At 45.3% G+C, this 19384-nt stretch overlaps 1 protein-coding gene across 1 annotated transcript in view; it reads right to left on the bottom strand.

Moving 5' to 3' along the window:
- Positions 1-13433, bottom strand: part of NDUFA10 (NADH:ubiquinone oxidoreductase subunit A10) — a 45719-nt gene extending 32286 nt beyond the window's left edge. Inside the window, exons 1-6 of the mRNA XM_062002402.1 lie at positions 13315-13433; positions 12046-12214; positions 11284-11499; positions 10420-10506; positions 6533-6654; positions 3708-3787 (exon numbers count right to left, since the gene is read on the bottom strand). Of these exons, the coding sequence (XP_061858386.1) occupies positions 3708-3787; positions 6533-6654; positions 10420-10506; positions 11284-11499; positions 12046-12214; positions 13315-13401 (761 nt within the window). The 5' untranslated portion in view covers positions 13402-13433. The remainder of the gene's footprint in view (positions 1-3707; positions 3788-6532; positions 6655-10419; positions 10507-11283; positions 11500-12045; positions 12215-13314) is intronic.
- Positions 13434-19384: the final 5951 nt, after the last annotated feature.

The following is a 19384-nucleotide window of genomic DNA, read 5'->3' as shown; positions in this document are numbered from 1 at the left end:
TTGCAGTAGAATTCCCATTAGACCTGTAAGTTGGTGGAATTTTCTTTTAAAGGCAAACAGCCTGTGGTATCTACATAGTTTCATTTTAAAAAAAATCAAATCCTACCTATGAACTTGTTTCTATTTCATTTATTGATACTAGCCCCAATTACCATTGCCCAATCTATTTGAGGGCAAGTGACATTTTCAATCAGTCTAGCCCAAAACTTCAGTACTTTCCTTTTCACAAGCACATTAATACCTGTGGGAAATTTTTAAGATAAGGACCCTCTTAAATCATTCTCTAGTAATCAAAGAATACTATTTACTAAAAATTGAATCATTTACTAAGACTGAGCTAACTGAACCTATACAATACAGGCAGCAGGATGTGCAAGTATAAACATATTTAAAACAGGTAATATGTTCCTGATTACAAGATTGTTTTTTCATTCACACAACAGCCTACATAGAGAAGTCACTTGCATAGCAGGGCCACAACAGGAGTTTCTAGATGAATATGTTTCACTACTACATACGTGCTGACACCCTCAGTAACAGTTCATCCCAAACCTGCTCCAGCTGCCCTGGAATACCTTATCTTTAGCTAAAACAACTTACAAAAAATAAAACAGATGCCCAGTGTGCACAGTATAGCAAACTACACACAAAGCTGAAGAGCCTTGAGAAGAATTTGCAGACTTTTCACTTAGCACAACCACTTCCAAGTTTAATCAGGATATAAGGCTGACAATCTAAGTAATCCCATTATCAAACTAACTTGTAACTACAGCAGCCCAAGCTAGTTCCGAGTCTGCATTAACACTGGTCAGTCAAAACAGCTTTGGTAAAAAAAAAGGTTAATTTATAAAATGCCTTTTATTCTTATGAAACCCCAGCTCTTACAGTCAGCCATCCAACTAGTGCTCTGAGTAGAGGAACTACTTAAACAGTTTTGTTCTGAACTTGAAAAAAAAGCAGAAAGCCTCACACAACTCTTCAGTCACAGAAAAAAAAATAAATGACCTCCTTTCAAAGGGAACTGCTGGACCAGTGCTGCATGCATACTCACATCTTCAGTATCAACTGTTGGTAATCAAAGGCAGGGGTCAGACTTCATCAGAGTCTTATACTGGCAATTGCGTTAACAATGCAGACCAAATCACTTGATACTCTGCAGATTAAGGCTTTCATTAAGTACTGCCCAGTGGAAGCAGTACTGTATATGAAAGAGAACATTAGCAATCTCTGGGCTTTGGTCCAAAAAAGAAATATCAAACGAAAAACAAAAGCTGTCTGTTCAAAATCACGAGGTAGTACCTGCCACAGCACTGGGCTCACAAATCACCATCAAAAGAATCATTAAAAGACATTCATAAACACATCAGACTAGAAAGGAAGCATCAATTTTAAAACAGACAAACAGCCCCTATAAAACACACCAATTCAGCAGTGGTTGCTCCAATTTAATGGAACAAGGTAACAGGAATTTTGCCAAGTATCAAATTACACTGTTTTCTCTAACAACCCTTTTTAGTCTGTTTGAATCAGATTTTGGGTATCCTCAAGAGTCAGGCAATCAAATACTACTTGGTCTGCCTAGACAGTAATGGTCAGGCATGAATACAATTCACTGCATCACTCTGCAAGCCAGCAAAGAATTGGTAAAAGAGTAGAAGCTTCTGCATATTTATACAATGTAGAAGCCACCAGTGAGGTCAAGACATCCACTCCCCTCGCATCAAAGGGACGGACATCCTTCAGACCTGAGCAGGGAGATTGATCTGACAAGCTACTGTAAGCCCATCCGCTGAGGAGGACGCCAACCCAAAGGTGTTCGCTTAACAAGTGTACTGACCATGTACAGACAAAGGGGAAAAAGTTGAAATCACAGCAGGACCAGGTCCAGGACCTAGCTTCACTAAACACCACAGTATGTTTCTAGGGCCTGATGTGAGTCAAAGAACAAGCAGTACTTTTCTACTCACCAGTGAACTGAAAACAGCTCTGCCCTTAAGGCAGTGGTAGTTCCAAAACTTCCCACCCTCCCTCTCCAATCCTTAGCCCTTGCTTCCCTCTGAGAGCCATGCTGGCCACAAATGGGTGAAGGATGCACCTGGAGGCAGCTGACTATACACTAGACTGACAACTTCTGCTCCATACAAAGGACAAGTTCGGTATGAAGTTATTCAGTTCAGTTGCTGACACCGCAATTACACTGATTTACCCTAGCAGATAGAGCAAGAAAGTCAAGGGGAAACAAGCAGGCTATGATACACCTGCAGACCTGCTTTGACTTAAATGAAATTCATTAATCAGCTTCATGCACACACCGAACCTTGCACAATTACAGATCATTTTGATGTAAAGTGAGGCAGCTCTGTGACCTTTAAGAGTTTCCCTTCCAGAAAGCTCTTTGTTTATGAAGAACCAAGAATTGTTTGTGTTTACATGCTTTTAGATTTTTAGGACCACTTGACTTTTGATAGAGCTCTTTTATAAGAATGTAGATAGCTGGCAAACTTTTATAGTCTCGAGTTTACAGTGCACACATTCTTGCATCCCAGCTAGAGAAAGTCAGAGGAAGCCAGAGAAGAGTATGTTTAGTCTCAGAGCTGGTAGTGGTGCACCAAACCCGTCAAATATATAAGGCTATCAGGCATATGCCTCATAAGTGAACTAGAAAAGGGAACAATCCCTTAGCTGAAAGCCTCTTCTCTGCCTCCATATCACTAGCCAAGAAACGAGACAAAACTATGACAACTGAAATGAGTTTTAGGAAAGAAAAATTCCAAACTTTCCAAAAAGACTTGAGAACAGCTCATACTGCATCACACTCTTCCCAGGTCACACAAACTCACAGTTATAGCTACAGCCTTCTAAAAATCACTCCAAGAAAGCACTCCAGTCATAGAATCATAGAATGGTAGGGTTGGAAGGGACCTTTTAGAGATCATCTAGTCCAACCCCCCTGTAGAAGCAGGGTCACCTAGATCAGGTCACACAGAAACATGTCCACGCGAGTTCTGAAGACCTCCAAGGAAGGAGACTCCACAACCCCTCTGGGCAGCCTGTTCCACTGCTTCCTCACCCTCACAGTGGAATAATTTTTTCAATGTTGAAAGTTATCAGGAAGAGAAGCAAAGACATTGATGACAACCACATACAGAATACTGTCAGAAAGGGCAACAGAACTTGGTTTTGCACAGCAAGCAGACCAGATTCTTGACTTTGCTTCTGAAGTGCTCTTGTAACTATGAAAATATTTATGCTTCCCTGTGTCTGACTCCTTGACAGCAAAGTTGCAATGTCGCAAGGTATAAAGATGAAAAAAAAATACTGCAGATCTGGGCTTATTAGCTTTGCAACTTATGAGGTAGGTCAATTAATGAAATCCAGTGAATTTGCTGTTGTTCAATACTTCACACTGTCAAGCATCAAAAACCACTGCTTTATAGGGCTCACACCTAAAAATACTTAATTTTTAATCTTCCAATATTCTAACTCTGGTATAATTAGGCTTCTCAGATACCTGAGGTCACTCCACAGTAGAACATGCAGCTGCCGTGCCAGGGATACAATACTCCCTCATTAGGATGTAATACTGTATCACATAGCACAGGGAGGAATTCTCGCACAACAGTTTTATTTGCTTCTGTTAGCAGAGATTTTAGGATTTGCACACACTTTTACTCAAAGATTTGGGCAAAATAGTTTGGCTTGCTAACCTCATCTCCGGTAAGAAGGTTTTCTTGTAAGCATCCTCGATGTTCTGGAGATACGAAGGAGACACCTTTTTCTCATATGGCTAAAAAGAAACAGAAAACAACACTGTAAAATAAGACTTTTTCCTTTTCCTGCCAGCGAAGATTCCAGCCTAAGCAGAGGGCACTACTACACCATCTGGCAAGAGCTCACTTATATGTTAGCAGCCAAACATCCAAGTGAGTCACATACACATTAATGAAAATTTTAAGAATTAAAATATTTGGAATGTTTAGAATTTTTATGTGGCATTAAATATTCCCAAGGAACAAGTCAGTCTGCATTAATCACTGCTTTACCATGTACTATTATGTGCACCGTTTTAATGAATAAGATTGTTCTGATACACTAGCGAATCTAGAAAGGGAAAAGCAGGTTTAACAGAAGAATCTAAAAGCAAAATAAGTTTTCTTGCAAATTATTTACCATTTTGTTGGAATAGTCACCTTGTTTTCCCTGAGTTCACATAAACTGAAATTACCATATATCAACAGTCTAAAAAAGCTTAACTTTCCAAGGACTGACTAATGCTAGTTACCTGCACATTCAACTGAAATATAATCATCTAGAAAAAAAAGGAGACTCACAGGAGACTGTCTAAGTCTGCCTTTTCAATGATAGAGCCAATGTGCATCCATTTCTCAGACAAATGCACAGGCAACCACCCAGGCCAAAAAGTCTTTTGTTGAGATTTCAAATATAGCTTTTATTGAGCTGTTATACCTACTGTTAAACAGTTCACCACCAGCTGCACATACCACATACAGCACTTAATGCCTTAATTGCAAAATGCCAGGAATTTCTCTCATCTACCAAGTTTTCCTTCAGTTCAATCCTTCCTGCTTTAAATGACTGTCCAAGAGGTGCATTATTTCGGAAGGATATGTCTCTGCTAGTCAGGCCCAGTGGAGGGCTTTTCTTTTTCCAGTGCCCTGCAACAATTTCATGCCAATTCTAATCAAGTATTCCATCAAGAAGGCACAAATCCCCAAAATACCATCCACAAACAAGCACTAGTGTCAACAGTGTCACTGCCCTAAGGAAGTCACAGGTTACAGCAGCAATTTCTGCCAGAAGGTCTCAGAAATGCCACTGATCTTTACGCTCACAACTGCAAATTCGCAAGTTCCCATGATACATTTAGAAGCTTCGAATTCTGTCATTGATGTTGCTGAAATAAAAAAGCTATGGTTTTCCTACACAAAAGCATTTTGTTCATTAAAGATCAGAAGCATCTTCAGTCAAGGCCTAAACTGCTGGAGGGCAGAAGAGGAGAGTCACTGGAGAAGCAGAGTAAGCAACTCACAAAGATGATGAAGCAGCAAGATCAGCCTTCCATTCACAGCTCTGAAGGCACTTCCCTTCACCAGTCTCCCTCTTAAGTGAGCAGGAAATTGCAGAATCAAATGCTGCCAGCTCACCCAAGTACTTGAATTGACACACATGGTCCAAGAAGCAGAATTTAACAAGCAAACATTTAACAGATTTGAGAATTTTTTAATAATAGGTTCAAAGAAAACTGACTTATCAGGTTTTCCACAGTTAAATACTTCATCTGACTACAATTTCCCTCACACTTTGAACAAGGAACAAGGTAAACATCAGTTGGTCCTTGTAAAACATCTAAGAACACAAGCATGTGTCCAAATGTCACAGGAGGGGGAAGAAAAAACCCAAACCAAAAACTTTCTTTAGATTATTCATTATACAAAAACACTCTACAGCGTTTCTGATCCAAGACTACTTCAATAACCCAATAATCCAATATGCTGATATAAGGAGAGAAGACAATGCTACAGAACTAAGTTAATTTTCTTTTAACAGTAGCCTGCAATATCACAACTTAAAAAAAGACATCTTGAAGATGAAACTATGCCACCCTCAACAAAAGAGGTTTGAATGCTAAAGTGGGATCGTCCCACAGCTATCCAAGATCATAAGAGATACACGTAGCATGGTTTCAGACTAGACTGAGGTTGGAAAACACCTTTAAGATCATCTAGACCAACTGTTACCCCAGCACAACCATGGTCACCCCTAAACCATGTCCCTGAGCCCCACAGCTACATGGCTTTGGAATCCCTACAGGGATAGGGACTCCACCACTGCCCTGAGCACCCTGAGCCAGAGCTTGACAGACCTTTCAGAGAAGAGATTTTTCCTAATATTTAATCTAGATTTCTGATCAACTTTACGTGAGATTACTAAGAAAGCTCCCTGGAGTTTCTCTCATGGAATACCTACATAAAATCAGTTTTAAACTTAAAAGTTGGGGGTTTGCTCTGTTAACACAAAAGCATCAAGTAATAATTTTCTTATTTTCAGAAAGTTAACTGAACTTGTTGATCTCAAGTGACCCACATTAACATCAACATGGGTCTGAAAAAGCAGTCCAGGAGACAAGGACCATAGCAGGGGCTTCTGGCACCCAGGAAGTACAGGTAATCATAGAGTATATTGCAAGATGCGTATTACCTGGACACAACTCCTGAAATAGAGGCAACAAAGGCTGGGTTTTAAGAGCAGGTGAATTTTATAGAACTCCTCTTTTCAGATCTTTTCAGATGTGACAGCATATCATTGCAGTCAAAAAACATTGATCTGGTTTCTTTAGACCAAGCATACAAGAATACCCACACAATCATCACCAACTCAGCCTTTACAACCTATGAGGACAAGAAGCTTTTCTGAAGTAGAATTCTGCATCAAACCCCAGGAGAATCACACATTAAGGACATGATTACAACAGACATGAACAAGTACTAACAGTGGCAAGAGAGAATATTACCTCTCCTTTCTCTTGAATCCTCTTCTGCACCTCTGGGACAGGTACATCTATATAGATGACCAAGTGAGGGGGCAAGAATTCATCAATACTGATCTCTTTGATCTCCTTGTAGTGATCAAGACCTGTATAAAAACAAGCGCAAGCACAGCAGTGAGCTAAAGGCAGCCAAGATGAGCACACACACACATTCCAAATGAGGACAAGTGCAACAGGAAAAAGCACTAAAATTATAGCCTGTTGGGCAATGAATCTGCAGTCACTCCTTGAGTGGGTTTTCCTGCACTTGCTAAACACATTCTATTTGCAAATAAATCACATCCTCAACCTCTGTATTTGTAGTCTCCTCTTCTTGGCTGGTACAGCAAGTTTAGGGTAAGCTTCTCCTCAAGGAGGATTCAGGGAAGTTTTTAGAATAAACAATCTTCCAGAAACATTAAGTAAAACAAAATTAAACTTAGAAGCTACAAGCACTGAGATGTAACAATTTAGCATGAGTTATGAAAAAGGGGGGATGTATTTCTGACTTGAGTTTAGAGAAACCTAGTTTTTTCTTCCATCTGAGGAGACCACTGGCTGGGGCTGCCTCCTGCCACAGCATCATATTCAACATAGACAGCCCTCCCCTACCACAAAGATGACAGTATGGCAAAGGCAATAATGGAAAATGTCATGTGCTTCAAGTAGCCTTTGCAAGAAGTCCTTTCTCACCACAGGAGGAAACCCAAGGATCAGACAGACATTTGCCTTGCCCTCTGATGCATACATAAAATCACACTAGGATAAAGCAAATACTTCAATAATTTTAAGAGGTCACCAACTCAGCACTGTTCCTCTTCACCCACACTGGAGGCATACTCTGCGCTACTGTTACTCCAGAGCTCTGGGCTCTACAAGACCAATGGCAGACTTCTCCAAAAACACAACCACCAGACTCTTCGGAGGACAGGACTGGAGTAATTCACCTTCTCATACAGAAAAATGTATCTCAGAGGAGCTGGTCAAATCTGTGCAACTGGGTTCTACCACATCAATCAATAACCTGAAACATTTCTGGAGTAATAGTTGGTAATTAGGAAGCATGTATTCAACATTTACGTAGCACAAACAGCATAGGCTCCATTAAACATAACTCAAGTGCAAGCTTTCCTCAGTATGACTCACCAGCTTAGCCAAAAATGCAGTGCCAGGCTTTCAAATTCAGTTTGTGGAAAATTTAAAGCCTACTGTGCTTGGCAGTACAGTGAGCAGCACCTCTAATCAACATGTTTGCTGTTTGAGGATTATAATCCATTCTTTGTTGTTGGAATTTTATATTCATTATAAATTGTAGGTTGCTGGGCTTTGCTTGCTTCTCCAACACGGAGTAGTAAGACAGTTCATTATAATCAGCTCTCAAACTCATTCAGCAAGACCCTGCAACTTACAGTGGGAGTTAAAAAGCAAATACACTCCCCTCTAAACCTAAGCCAAATGAAACAAGACAGGAGAAACACAAGGCACTCAGAGAAACAATTACCTTCACCTCAGGTAGCAAAAATGCCAGGTTTGCTAAGAACAGGCAGAAACAAGCACTTCAATAGCAATTTATTCAGGGGTCAGCTGATGACAGCAATTTAGAGCTGTCTTCTCTGAACTTCCAGTTGCATGCAGTTTATATTTGCCTGTTTTGGCTGTGGCTGGTCACTTAACTGCTCTTTTCCTCATCAAGGGATGGAGACTACACAAGACCTCCCACAAGCCACCAGCACCCTGCACCACTCAGGACCTCAGTACTCATAACCTTGAACCACATAATCACTCAGGTTGGAAGAACATCTAGAGATCAGCTGGTTCAACCAGTCTGTTCACTGCAAGACTGTCCCACGAGGTTCTAAATACCTCCAAGACAGAGACCCTGCAGCCTCCCTAGGCAATATACTCTAGGAAGGACTGCTCTGGGAGGGGGACTGGACTAGATCATCTTTTGAGGTCCCTTCCAACCCTTAAGATTCCATGAGCTGCCCCAGCGTTTGGCAACTTCCACAGTAGAATATATTTTTCTTCCTAAGTGGAACTTCTTGTATTTCAATTTGGGCCCTTTTTGTCTTCTCACTAAGCGCCACTAGAAACAAATCCCTCCATCTAGTACTTCTCCCCATCAAGTCTTTACACACATTCCCCTGAGTATTCTCCAGTCCAAAAATATCACACCACTGTCAGCCTTTTCTCATAAACTGGATGCTCTAGTTTCTTAGTGACCTTTGTGGACCTCTGCTAGACTCACTCCAAAACAGTTCACAATTTTTTCTCAACTGGTAGCTGAGGAGTGTGCACAACACTCCAGTTCTCCATTGACATACTGAAAACATTCTTCATGCAGCATCCCAGCGGCATCCTTTACTGCAAGGGCATATGGCTAGCTCCTATTCAACTTAAAATCGTAGAATCACAGAATTGTTGAGGTTGAAAAAGACCTTGAAGATCACCACATCCACTCATTTTCCCAGCATGGCCACAGCCACCACTAAACCATGTCCCTCAGTGCCATAGCTAAACAGCTTTGAAATCCCAACAGGGATGGGGACTTCACCACTTCCTTGGGCAGCATGTTCCAAAGGACAGCCCTTTTGGGAAAGAAATTTCTCCCAATACACAATCTAACCCACGCCCTGCACAACTTGAGGCCATTTCCTCTTGTCCTGTCATTTTTAGCTTGCAAGCAGAGACCAACCACTCTCACCCCCTCCGAGCTACAATCTCCTGTCAGGTAGCTGTAGAGAGTGATCACATCTCCCCTCAGCCTCCTCTTTTCCAGGCTGAACACCCCGAAGTTCCTCAGCCCTTCCCCAGCAGACTTGTGCTCCAGACCCTTCCCGAGCTCTGGTGCCCAGCTCTGGACATGCTCCAGACCCTCAGTGTCCCACCTGGAGTCAGGGGCCCAACACTGAACACAGCACTGGTGGTGCAGCCTCACCAGTGCATAATCATAGACCAAGCTAGCAGAGAAAACAGGGCAGGACAGGGAACGCAATGATGAGTGCCCTTCATCCGCACACTGCTGAGATGCAGAAGGCTGACCACCCTGAGGGAGAGCAGGATCCTCCTGCAACCCAAACCAGGGAGGATCCTCCTGCATCCATCCAGGGAATCCTGTGTGTTTGAGTAAGCCCCTGTGCTGCCTCTACACCAATGAACACAGCCGGGGAATAAGCAGGAGGAACTGGGGATGCGGATTTTGTGTTGCCTGCAAATCTGCTGAGGCTGTACTCCGTCCTGTCACCTGTGTTTTAAATCCACTTTAGACCTGGTTTGGCCTTAATAACTTCCACTGTGATACATCATTAGCAACCAGCTTCCAGCTGGACTTCGCACAACCCTCTGAGCAGTTTTCAGCCTACATCATTACCCACATTATCTAGCCCATATTTCATTAGATTGACAACAAGGTTGAGGGATAGTACTGAAAGGCTAGCTAAAAAATAGCTCTTGCTCTCCCCTCATCCACTGAGCTAGCCTTCCTTAAGGTGCATACTATCAGGTATTTAAGCATGATTTCTCTTTCAGAAAACTACAGTGACTATTCTCCATCACCTTCATAACCTCCCTATGTTTGGAAACAGCTTCCAGAAGTATTTTCTCTCCATCATCTTTCTGCAGAACAAGGTGAGGCCCCTGGATTCTCCTCCTTGCCCTTCTTGAAGACAGAGTAACATTAAAGGCAAGGAGGTAAAACTCTATAATTTACCTCTTACCTAGTGCTGAAAGATCACAGTCTACCTGAAGGACCTCTAGTCTTCATCAGCACACTCACGGGAGTCTCAGATTGACAGAACACAAGTAATTAACAGACAGAATACATGTTATTTAACGTATAAGCAGAACCAAAGCCTTGAAGAAACATAACTTACATCGCTTGTGGATATAGCCTTGTTTAAACATTGCATCCAGGAACACAAAGTCACTGTAGGGAGAGCGCTCCATCACCACACCTTGTCCTGCAATTGAAAGCAGGCTCCAGTCAGCAAGGCTGAGATACTGCTGGAAGCAACGTTTAAAATGAGACACAACACTGCTCTTTTGGACAATTATCTGATTGCTTTCCAGAAATTTTAGATACAACAAAAAAAGCAAGGTTTTGGCTCACACATATATTCTTACCCACAGATTCCCCTGCTGTGCATAGCACTACAGCAGCTCAGTACTACTGTATTTAAGAAGTACATTTGCACACGTGCCTGAAACTTTATGGCATTCAGATCTTTTCATTTTCTTCATGAAACACTTAGAACTGCAAGCAAGAGGTATAGCAGTGTGGGTATACAAAATCTTTTCTCACCAGAAGACGTGGTGAGATACCTTGTTATCAAATAGCAACAATGCCACCACAAAACAGTACTTCATGAAATGAGAAAGACTGGACAAATGACATTATGAGGAACTAAGTCTAGGGAAGGTTTTAAAAAGGCTGTACAACTCACAGCCATCTTGATCTGGCTTTTTAAAAAATAATCACCAAATGTTGTCAAATTAAAAATAATGAAACTGGTATGCACTTCCTCTGCTACAGTGGTATAAGATGCTGTCCTAACAGAAAATGTGCAAGGTAGTTTTCTAAATGGGCTGTTAACCTGTACAAAGGAAATATAAAAAGCTTAACAATAGAAGAGCCTTTCACTCTAAAATGCAGATACAAACAAAGCACTTCAAAATAGCTTAAAACTTCTACTCAGAAGTTAATTCAGAAATTAAATGCATTTACTGTGAAAGCCAACCTGTGCTCAGCAGATGCTCCAGTGCATCTGCATACTGTAAGACACGATTACCAAACAACCAAGCTTGCAGTCGGTAAGAGTGCCCATCAGAGCATTTGGGATCGTTGTAAAACCTCTCTAGGTTACAGAAACCATTAAACTTCTCAGGCAGCAGCGTTCCGTCCCCTGTGATTCTGTCAAGGTAATGGATGTCTGCTTCTGGGAAATATTTCATTCCTGACAAAAAAGAAACCCACAACAGAGCATCAATCAAAATAATAAATCTTGTTCATTTACAGTAGATACCCATTAATCTTATTTAAATATACAACTGTACTTCAAACAACTCTTCTGAACAGCATCTAACTGCTCAATCATATCACAGAGGGCAAACAAACCCTCATATAAAGTATTGCTCTTTTCACCTCTTCGGTGACAGCTGAGCAGAACCTTTTGCCACCAATCCTCTAGTCACCGTGGTGCTCTGCATACACCCATGCAGAAATCCCATTCTACTAGAGCTCAGCCAGCAAACCAACTTCAGTAGAACTGAGCTTTCATTCACAACAAACCAGGCCTGCGCAAGTACCCCACAAACAACTTGTCCTCACCTCAAGCCAACATTTTATTCTCCCCATTTACAAGCCCTCCACTGTGGCATTGCCTAGTCACTCATTTGTTACTCAAGGACTGCTGGTTTGGCAAACTTTCTTTATACAAGAATCACAATTACACTGTTAAAATTCTAGTAACTTTCAGAGAAATAAGTAAAATAAAAGGTACCTAGTTTTTCTGCTATTTTTTGTGCAAGCTTGCCCTTCCCAGAAGATAAGTTTCCTTCCACTGTAAAGATTTTGCTGTATTCAGTGAACTTTTTCATAGCTCTGTCTCCCAACATATATGCCAACCAACCATACTGCAAATTCTGCTCAGGGCTCACATGAATTCTTGCCTGAAAGAAAACAAGACAAAAATACGATACTTCAGCTTTCTTGTCCAAACAAGGCATGCTGAAAGCGTGGCTGTGTCAGACCTTCTACACACGCAGGAGGAGGCCCCCTGGCATATCTAATACAAGGAATCTTCATACAGTAAAGCTGGCACTGTCATTTCAGCTTCACAACTGAAGCAGTGTGTAGGCTCTGAAGCTGATTATGAAATGCAAGACTGATGGACAGAAACGATGAAACAATTCTCAGCCCCTTTAAAGCTTGAAGTATGGCTGCTCTGCCAGAAACCCCGCTCTGAATCTACACAATGACAGAAACTTCCCAGACTTATGGACACACGATGACATGCCCTGCGCTTCCAAGGGAAACCCTACAGTAAGCTTATGAGTGTTTGTTGTGTAGATATTAACATGAAAATCTCTCCCAGTCTCTCAGGACTCGATCCCAGTCTCTGAGAGTTTCAGCTTTGCTTCTGACAACATAGCTCCTGGACAAAGGTGGAAACACCCCCATGGTCCGTGAAGCTGAAGGCAGTAACTTCCTGAGTCCTGCTTAGCAAAGCTACCCAGACACCGTGGTCAAATCTGGAGAAGCTTTATTCCGAGTAACACAGTGACCTCAAAAACGCATCTGTGGTTTCATTTTTATTTAATGTTCTCCTCGTACTGCCAAAGATCACACTCACAAGCCAAAGGTCACTGCATCAGCACACTCTGCCTTCAGGTATTTATTTGTGTCTCTACCTTAAACCTCACCTCCCCTCCTAAGCCCCTGCATTCGCCCACCGGGGTCACCCTCTTCTGAGGGAGCACCCGGCCCGGCCTCCCTCCGGCCGAAGGGCCATCCCCAGCGCTCCCCGGAGACACGGCATCCTCCACAGTACAGAAATGCGGCTGGGAGGCAGCAGCTCGGCGGCCCGACCCTGCTGCTGACGGGCAGGCTGGGGGCTCTACCAGCACAACTCCGCCGCCAGCCCCGCGGAGAAGCCGCGGCGGCAGGGACAACCCAAGGTGAGCCCGACCAGCCGCGCCAAGGGCGGGCCGTGGCAGCTCGCGAAGCCCGCGGCCAGGAGCAGAGGTTTCCCCTCCCCGTCCTCGCTCACCGCCGGCAGGACGGCGCTCCCCAGCCGGCCCCGGGCAGCGGCGGCGGCGGCGGCGGCCGGGCCCAGCTTGGCCAACCTCAAGGACATGGCGGCGCCGAGGAGACGCGACGACTCCCGCCGTAACGGAAGAGCGCAGGCGCGGGCAGATGACGTCACGGGAAAAGCAGCGCAGGCGCGCCACCCTCCACCTCAGAGCACGCCCCCTGCCGGCGGGAGAGGCGAGCGGCTGCCGGCGGCGGCGAGCGGGTGCCGCCGGGCCCTGCTGCGCTGTGACCGGCAAACCTCGGCTTTCGCCTGACGAGAAAGACACTTCCTTGGCAAATACTCGCTCGTCACTTCCCAAGGCGCCGGGAGGAGAAACGGTGGTGAGACGGTAACACCGCTGTGGTGTCCACCGTGGTGTCGCCGGCACTGCCCTCAGCTGAAGTGCACGCTGAGATGTGTCAGCCCTGACTGAAATGGAGATCTCATGCCAAAGCCCCTCATGATTCCCTTGCACACTAGGTCCCTGAGTCAAGAGGAGTGGGATGTCCGGGGTGTGAGCTTTGTGGAAACACTTCACCACAGGTGAGCCACCCCTTCTAGAGTGGTGGGGACCCGGCATGGCCAAGCTCTGAAAAGGCCCCAGGGTCTCTGGGATACTCTGCCCAAAAAACAGTGCCTTGCAAGAAGCCAGTAACAGATTTTTGACATACAAGGGGCTACTATACAAGTCCTTGTGCTGCAGAGAGAGACCTGGGAGTCCTGATTGATAATAAGCTAACCATGAGCCAGCAATGTGCCCTCGTGGCCAAGAAGGCCAATGGCATCCTGGGGTGCATCAAGAAGAGTGTAGCCAGCAGGTCAAGGGAGGTTCTTCTCCCTCTCTACTCTGCCCTGGTGAGGCCTCATCTGGGGTCCTGTGTCCAGTTCTGGGCTCCTCAGCTGAAGAGGGACAGGGAAGTGCTGGAGAGAGTCCAGCGCAGGGCCACCAAGATGATCAGGGGACTGGAGCATCTTTCATATGAGGAAAGGCTGCGGGAACTGGGGCTGTTTAGTCTGGAGGACATTGAGCGGAGATCTTACTAACATTTATAAATACCTAAAGGGTGAGTGTCAGGAGGTTGGGACATCCTTTTTTTTCTATAGTAGATAGCAACAGGACAAGGGGTAATGGGATGAAGCTGGAACTTAAACATATGAAAAAACTATTTCACTGTTCAGGTGAGGGAGCCCTGGCACAGGCTGCCCGGAGGGGTTGTGGAGTCTCCTTCCTTGGAGGTCGAGACCCACCTGGACATGTTCCTATGCGGCCTGATCTAGGCGAACCTGCTTCTTGCAGGGAGATTGGACTAGCATAAACTGGCATAAACCCACAGACACTCATTTCTGCCTTTTGCTTTGATGGAGCCACGTGGCTGAGTCCCATAGTTGGTGAAATCTAGATTCAGGGATGTCCACAGCAACCTTTCTGCCTGGCTACAGAGCAGGCAGCTGATCTCCAGGTGAACTGACTTGTCCAAGTGGGACAATTTTGCAGCAGGGAGATTATTTTCTTCTGCCTGGTCAGCTGTCTCTTTCAATATCCGTCATCCCTGTTCCTGCTGCACTCTGCTTTGAGTGCTTGACAAGCATCTCAAAGCTTCCCTGCCTGCAGGTGAGCTTCCATGAGCAGGACGGGACAGCTCTAGTGACACCCTGTGTTTTTCATCCACAGGATCCTGTGCTCCAGATAACCTTCCCACTGACCCACTTTGGTACCTTGTCCCTTTCTTGGTCCAGATGGGAGGCTGGACTGGAGATCTGCAGAGGCTCCTTCCTACCACAACCACAGTGAATCTGTGTACAGCAGGTGATGAGCAATCCAAAGCAGGTGAGTGGGGAAAAAACAAGTATGGTTTTGGCTTTCATTCAGTATAGCTCCAGGCACCTGATCTGGGGGCGTGAAGCTCAGGTAGGACATTCATAACCCCCTCACTGCTGCATTCATTAATGTCAGAGATACCCCTGGAAGGTTTCTGGTTTTCAGACTTGGAACATGTGCAGTGCTCCAAGCCTGCCTCTGCCTTACAGGAGATACGTTACAAAAGCTATCTGTTTAAAGCTGCTGTAGGTCATGCTCCACCTCTGACACAAAGTCCATGCTCAGTTGGTGGAAAGAGGAAAAACAGGTGGGTTTTCCCAGAGGAAAGCTGTTGGTAGATGTAGAAGAGAAATATAGAGCTGCTTTGGAAATGTGCTGAGGTTTGTAGGAGCTAGGGAGGAGAGCACTGGAGGTAAAGAGGGGCTGAAGGGCCATGTGTGCACTTCCCAGATCTAGGGGTGTGGAAACTGCCTATCACCAAGACACCAGAGAGCTTGGGTAGCCCGTGGTTCCCTTCCTCCCACAGTTTCCCTTCTCCACTTGATGTACACACTGGAGCACAATTGCCAGGGCTGAGCTAGATCTTTGCACTATTAAAAAAGCATGACTACGTTATGTATGGTCTAGGAAGGCCATAAACAAGTGTATTAACACACTTCCCATCAAACTGACATCAGCTCTGCTGACCTGGGACATTTTTTTATACTATTAGCAGCTCCCTCTTTGCCCCTTGGCAAGAAACAATTGGCTTTCATTTAAAAAATTCATCACTGGAATTTGCAAACAGCTGAAATAAAAAACCCCTCACCCACATATGATATATCTGGATCTGGCTTCCCATCTGTAATAACTCTGCCTGCAACATCCTAGCACGTTATCTTTCACTGAGAGTGTAGGAAAAACTCATCAGGGGAGGCAGGATGCTGAAGAGGTGACCAGAGGAAGGGGCAGGATGACTTTCAAGGACAATTGTTCTGTGCCCCTCAACCTGCATGGGAATAAGAAAGCTGTTCTGGAGACGTGCTACAGTTTTCCATTCAGACATAGGAGACCCCTCGGTATCTCTCTGCTATGAAAATTCAGCAGACACCTCACTGCATCTCATTTAACGCTCATTTCCTCTCGTGTCACACATGGGAATACCTCTACCAGAGGAGATTCAAGAGCCAGAGTGGAGGGGAGAGCTTATATTGCTGCTAAATACTGGCAGATTCTATTATCTGAAGCTGCTTTATGAAGCGGGGGTGTCTCCAGAGGGGGAGTTCATGGTTAGACAGATTACATCAAAAAAAGACATGCTGCATGTTATAGGATGCAGTCAAACCAAATACAGAGGAGGAGGGACTGAAGGGTTTTTCTTCAAGCAAGAAAGTTCAAGTCAGCATTAAAAACACAGGAGATAAGATGCCTTCCAAGAGCCATTACAGTTGGTTATTAACTAATAATCTCTTACTGCTGCAGCTGGGACTTCAGTTGTCACCTGTGAAATAACTGTGGCTGATAGAGAGAGGTCCCCGTGTCAGCTTAAAACAAACAAGAGCTCTCTTGTGAACCCTCCTCCTGCAGACTGGGCCTAAATTTGGTGTCAGATGTTGGTTTAAGTTGGAAATGCCCATCTGAATGGATTGTAAATCAGAATATTGGAAGGTATCTTTTTTTTTTTTAAAGGAGACCATTTCCTAAGTGCTCTGAACCGTCTGTGTGGTATCTCTTTGTCCAAGTCCTGTCAGTAACTTTCACGTGTGCTCCTCCTTGCAATATATGCAATTAAAGCAATAGATTCAGGATGTGAGGAGAGGAAACTTAAAAGAAGCTAACTGGAATACTTCAAATTTGAAAAATCTTTTTGGTCCTTCCTGCTTTCTGCTTTGCTGTTTGTTAGCATGCTTGTGGCCATGGCCTGTCAGAGAGCTGCTCAGTCCTGAGCAGGCAGAACAGCTGATGTGAATCTTCTGAGTGCTTTCCATGATGAGGACCTGGTGGGAGCATATGGAGCGAGGCCAGGGAGAGACCTACTGCTTGGGAAGAGAGTGGGATGGGGAAGAAGAGGAGAAAGGGTGAACAGAGCCGAGTATGGGTACCTCCCCATGTACCTCCTTCCTCCTGCTCACAGGTCATGGCACTGACTGGATTTTCAGCAGCCATTGGTGTAGCTGAGGTAGTTTCTGATGGTGAAGACATTGGTGTTGGGATCCAGGACTTTTTTGCAGATCTGGGGTTTGAGGAGCAGGGATCCCTTGTACACGCCACACATCACCTGGTGTGATGCTGCCTTTATGAGCAAGGAAAATGCTGCAAAGAGGAGGCAGCCAAGCTACCTCGGGTGCACTGACATGCTGGCTGCCTCTCACCCCAGCCACAACCAGGGAAGCTTTATGGTGATGTGGTCATGCCATACACTGCGGAGGAGTTTCTCCCAGGCCCAGGACCTATACATGGCTTGGCTTCTGCTCCTGAAGCTGTAGCTCACACATAGGCCTGCAATGGTGAGATCTCTATGGCAGAGCTGATTTCTTGAGTGGGAACGAGAGCAACTCCTTCCTACTCCTCCAGCTCCGAACCATGGGGCACTGTTGGAGCATCACAACAGTGTGTTGCTCTGTGAAGGCTGCGAGGGTGGCTGGCAGACCAAACAGTGTAGTTGTGGGTGTGATGGGCCCTCATTCTTGCCCTGAAGATGCTGGCTGTTTGGCCCCAGGTGCTGACCTGACCTCTCTTTGGTGTTAGCTGTTCCACAAGCACCTCTGGCACATTTTCTGATTGTTTCTGGCTGCCAAAGGCTTTGCTGAGAATGTGCTGGTACCAGCTGACTGTGGCTGGCTAAGAAAGGCTGTGACCCAGGAGGTCCATCCTGGGAACAGGACCCCAAAGGACATGACAGGGGCACAAAAAGGCATCTTACCATGGAGGTAAAATGTCTTGTGCTGGCTGCCTTTGAACAGTGTTTGATGTGATTTGGACGCTGTTGGGATCCTCAAAGGCCAGGTGGGTCTGAGAGTGAGCCTTGCCGAGGTGCCTGATTTTGGGGGAACAAACCTGGGAAACAGGATTCTCTTCTTACCTGTCTATGACATGTGGAGTGGGTAGCTGGGAAGGAAGGCAACTTAATGCAGTGATATCAAGATACTTTTGGGGGCGTTTTCTCCACTGACCTGCAAATAAGGCAGAGATCAGCCCTCCTCACTGTTACAGCTAGACTCTGTGGCACCCAGCACTTGTCTGGGCTAAGAGGAAAAATGGGGGTGCAGAGCCCAGCTGGGTGTTCGTCACCACATGCCCATGAGTCACCATTCTCCCCTGCCAGCAGGCAGAACAGATAAAGCCTGAAATGCTTCCAGGGATTGCTTTTGTAACCAGCTTATGAAAGTAGTTGCTTCAATGTGGAGGAGCAGTGCTCAAGGGCTGGGGCAGCTCCTGCAGCTGGCAAGGGCGTGGACTGGGGGGGGGGGGGGGGGGGGCGTGGCACAGGATTGAAAAGGAGATCAGATGGAGTCAGTCTCTTCTCCCAAGTTACAAGGACAAGAGGCTCAAGTCGCACCAGGGGAGATTGGAGATTAGGAAGAACCTCTTCACTGAGAGGGTTGTTAGACGCTGGCACAGGCTGCCCAGGGAGGTGATGAAGTCCCTATCCCTGGAGATTGCAAAGCCACGTAGCTGAAGTGCTGAGGGACATGGTTTAGTGGTGGGCCTGGCAGCATGAGGTCAGTGGTTGTAGTTGAGGATCTCAAAGTTGGAATTATTTTCCAAACAAAAGAATTCTATGATTCTATGATTGAGCAAGGTCAGGATGGATGGGCAGGGATGTGTTTCATCTCCAGGGCCTTGGGCTTGCTGGAGTGAGTGATTGACCGTGGTGACAGTGAAGCCCGTGGAGGACAGGAAACCATTAGCATTTTCCAATACTTAGAGATTCCTATTGCATCCTCTCTCCCTTCAGACTGAATAAACTTGGCTACTGTGGTTTTTGCCCCACACCCAGTCCCTTGAGGCTCTCCCAGGGCCCTCTCTAGCTCAGGATGCCGGTCTTCAGCAGGAGATCTCTTATGCCAAGGTCTGTATCTAGACCCTCTGCCTCTGAGCAGGAGTTGTTCCCATGGGCTGTGCTCAGCATGTGCTTCCCAGTGTGAGAAGAATCATTGCATGGGCTCATGTTTGGTGGCAGCCTCATTCCCTCCTTGGAGACATGTTCTGTCACTCCAATTACTCCCATTTGGCCACTGAGCCTTT

Source organism: Colius striatus, chromosome 9 (assembly GCF_028858725.1).
Source record: "Colius striatus isolate bColStr4 chromosome 9, bColStr4.1.hap1, whole genome shotgun sequence".
In the NCBI taxonomy this organism is placed as follows: Eukaryota; Metazoa; Chordata; class Aves; order Coliiformes; family Coliidae; genus Colius; species Colius striatus.
Note: the sequence above shows the minus strand (reverse complement) of the source record. Positions and strands in the feature narration are given on the sequence as shown.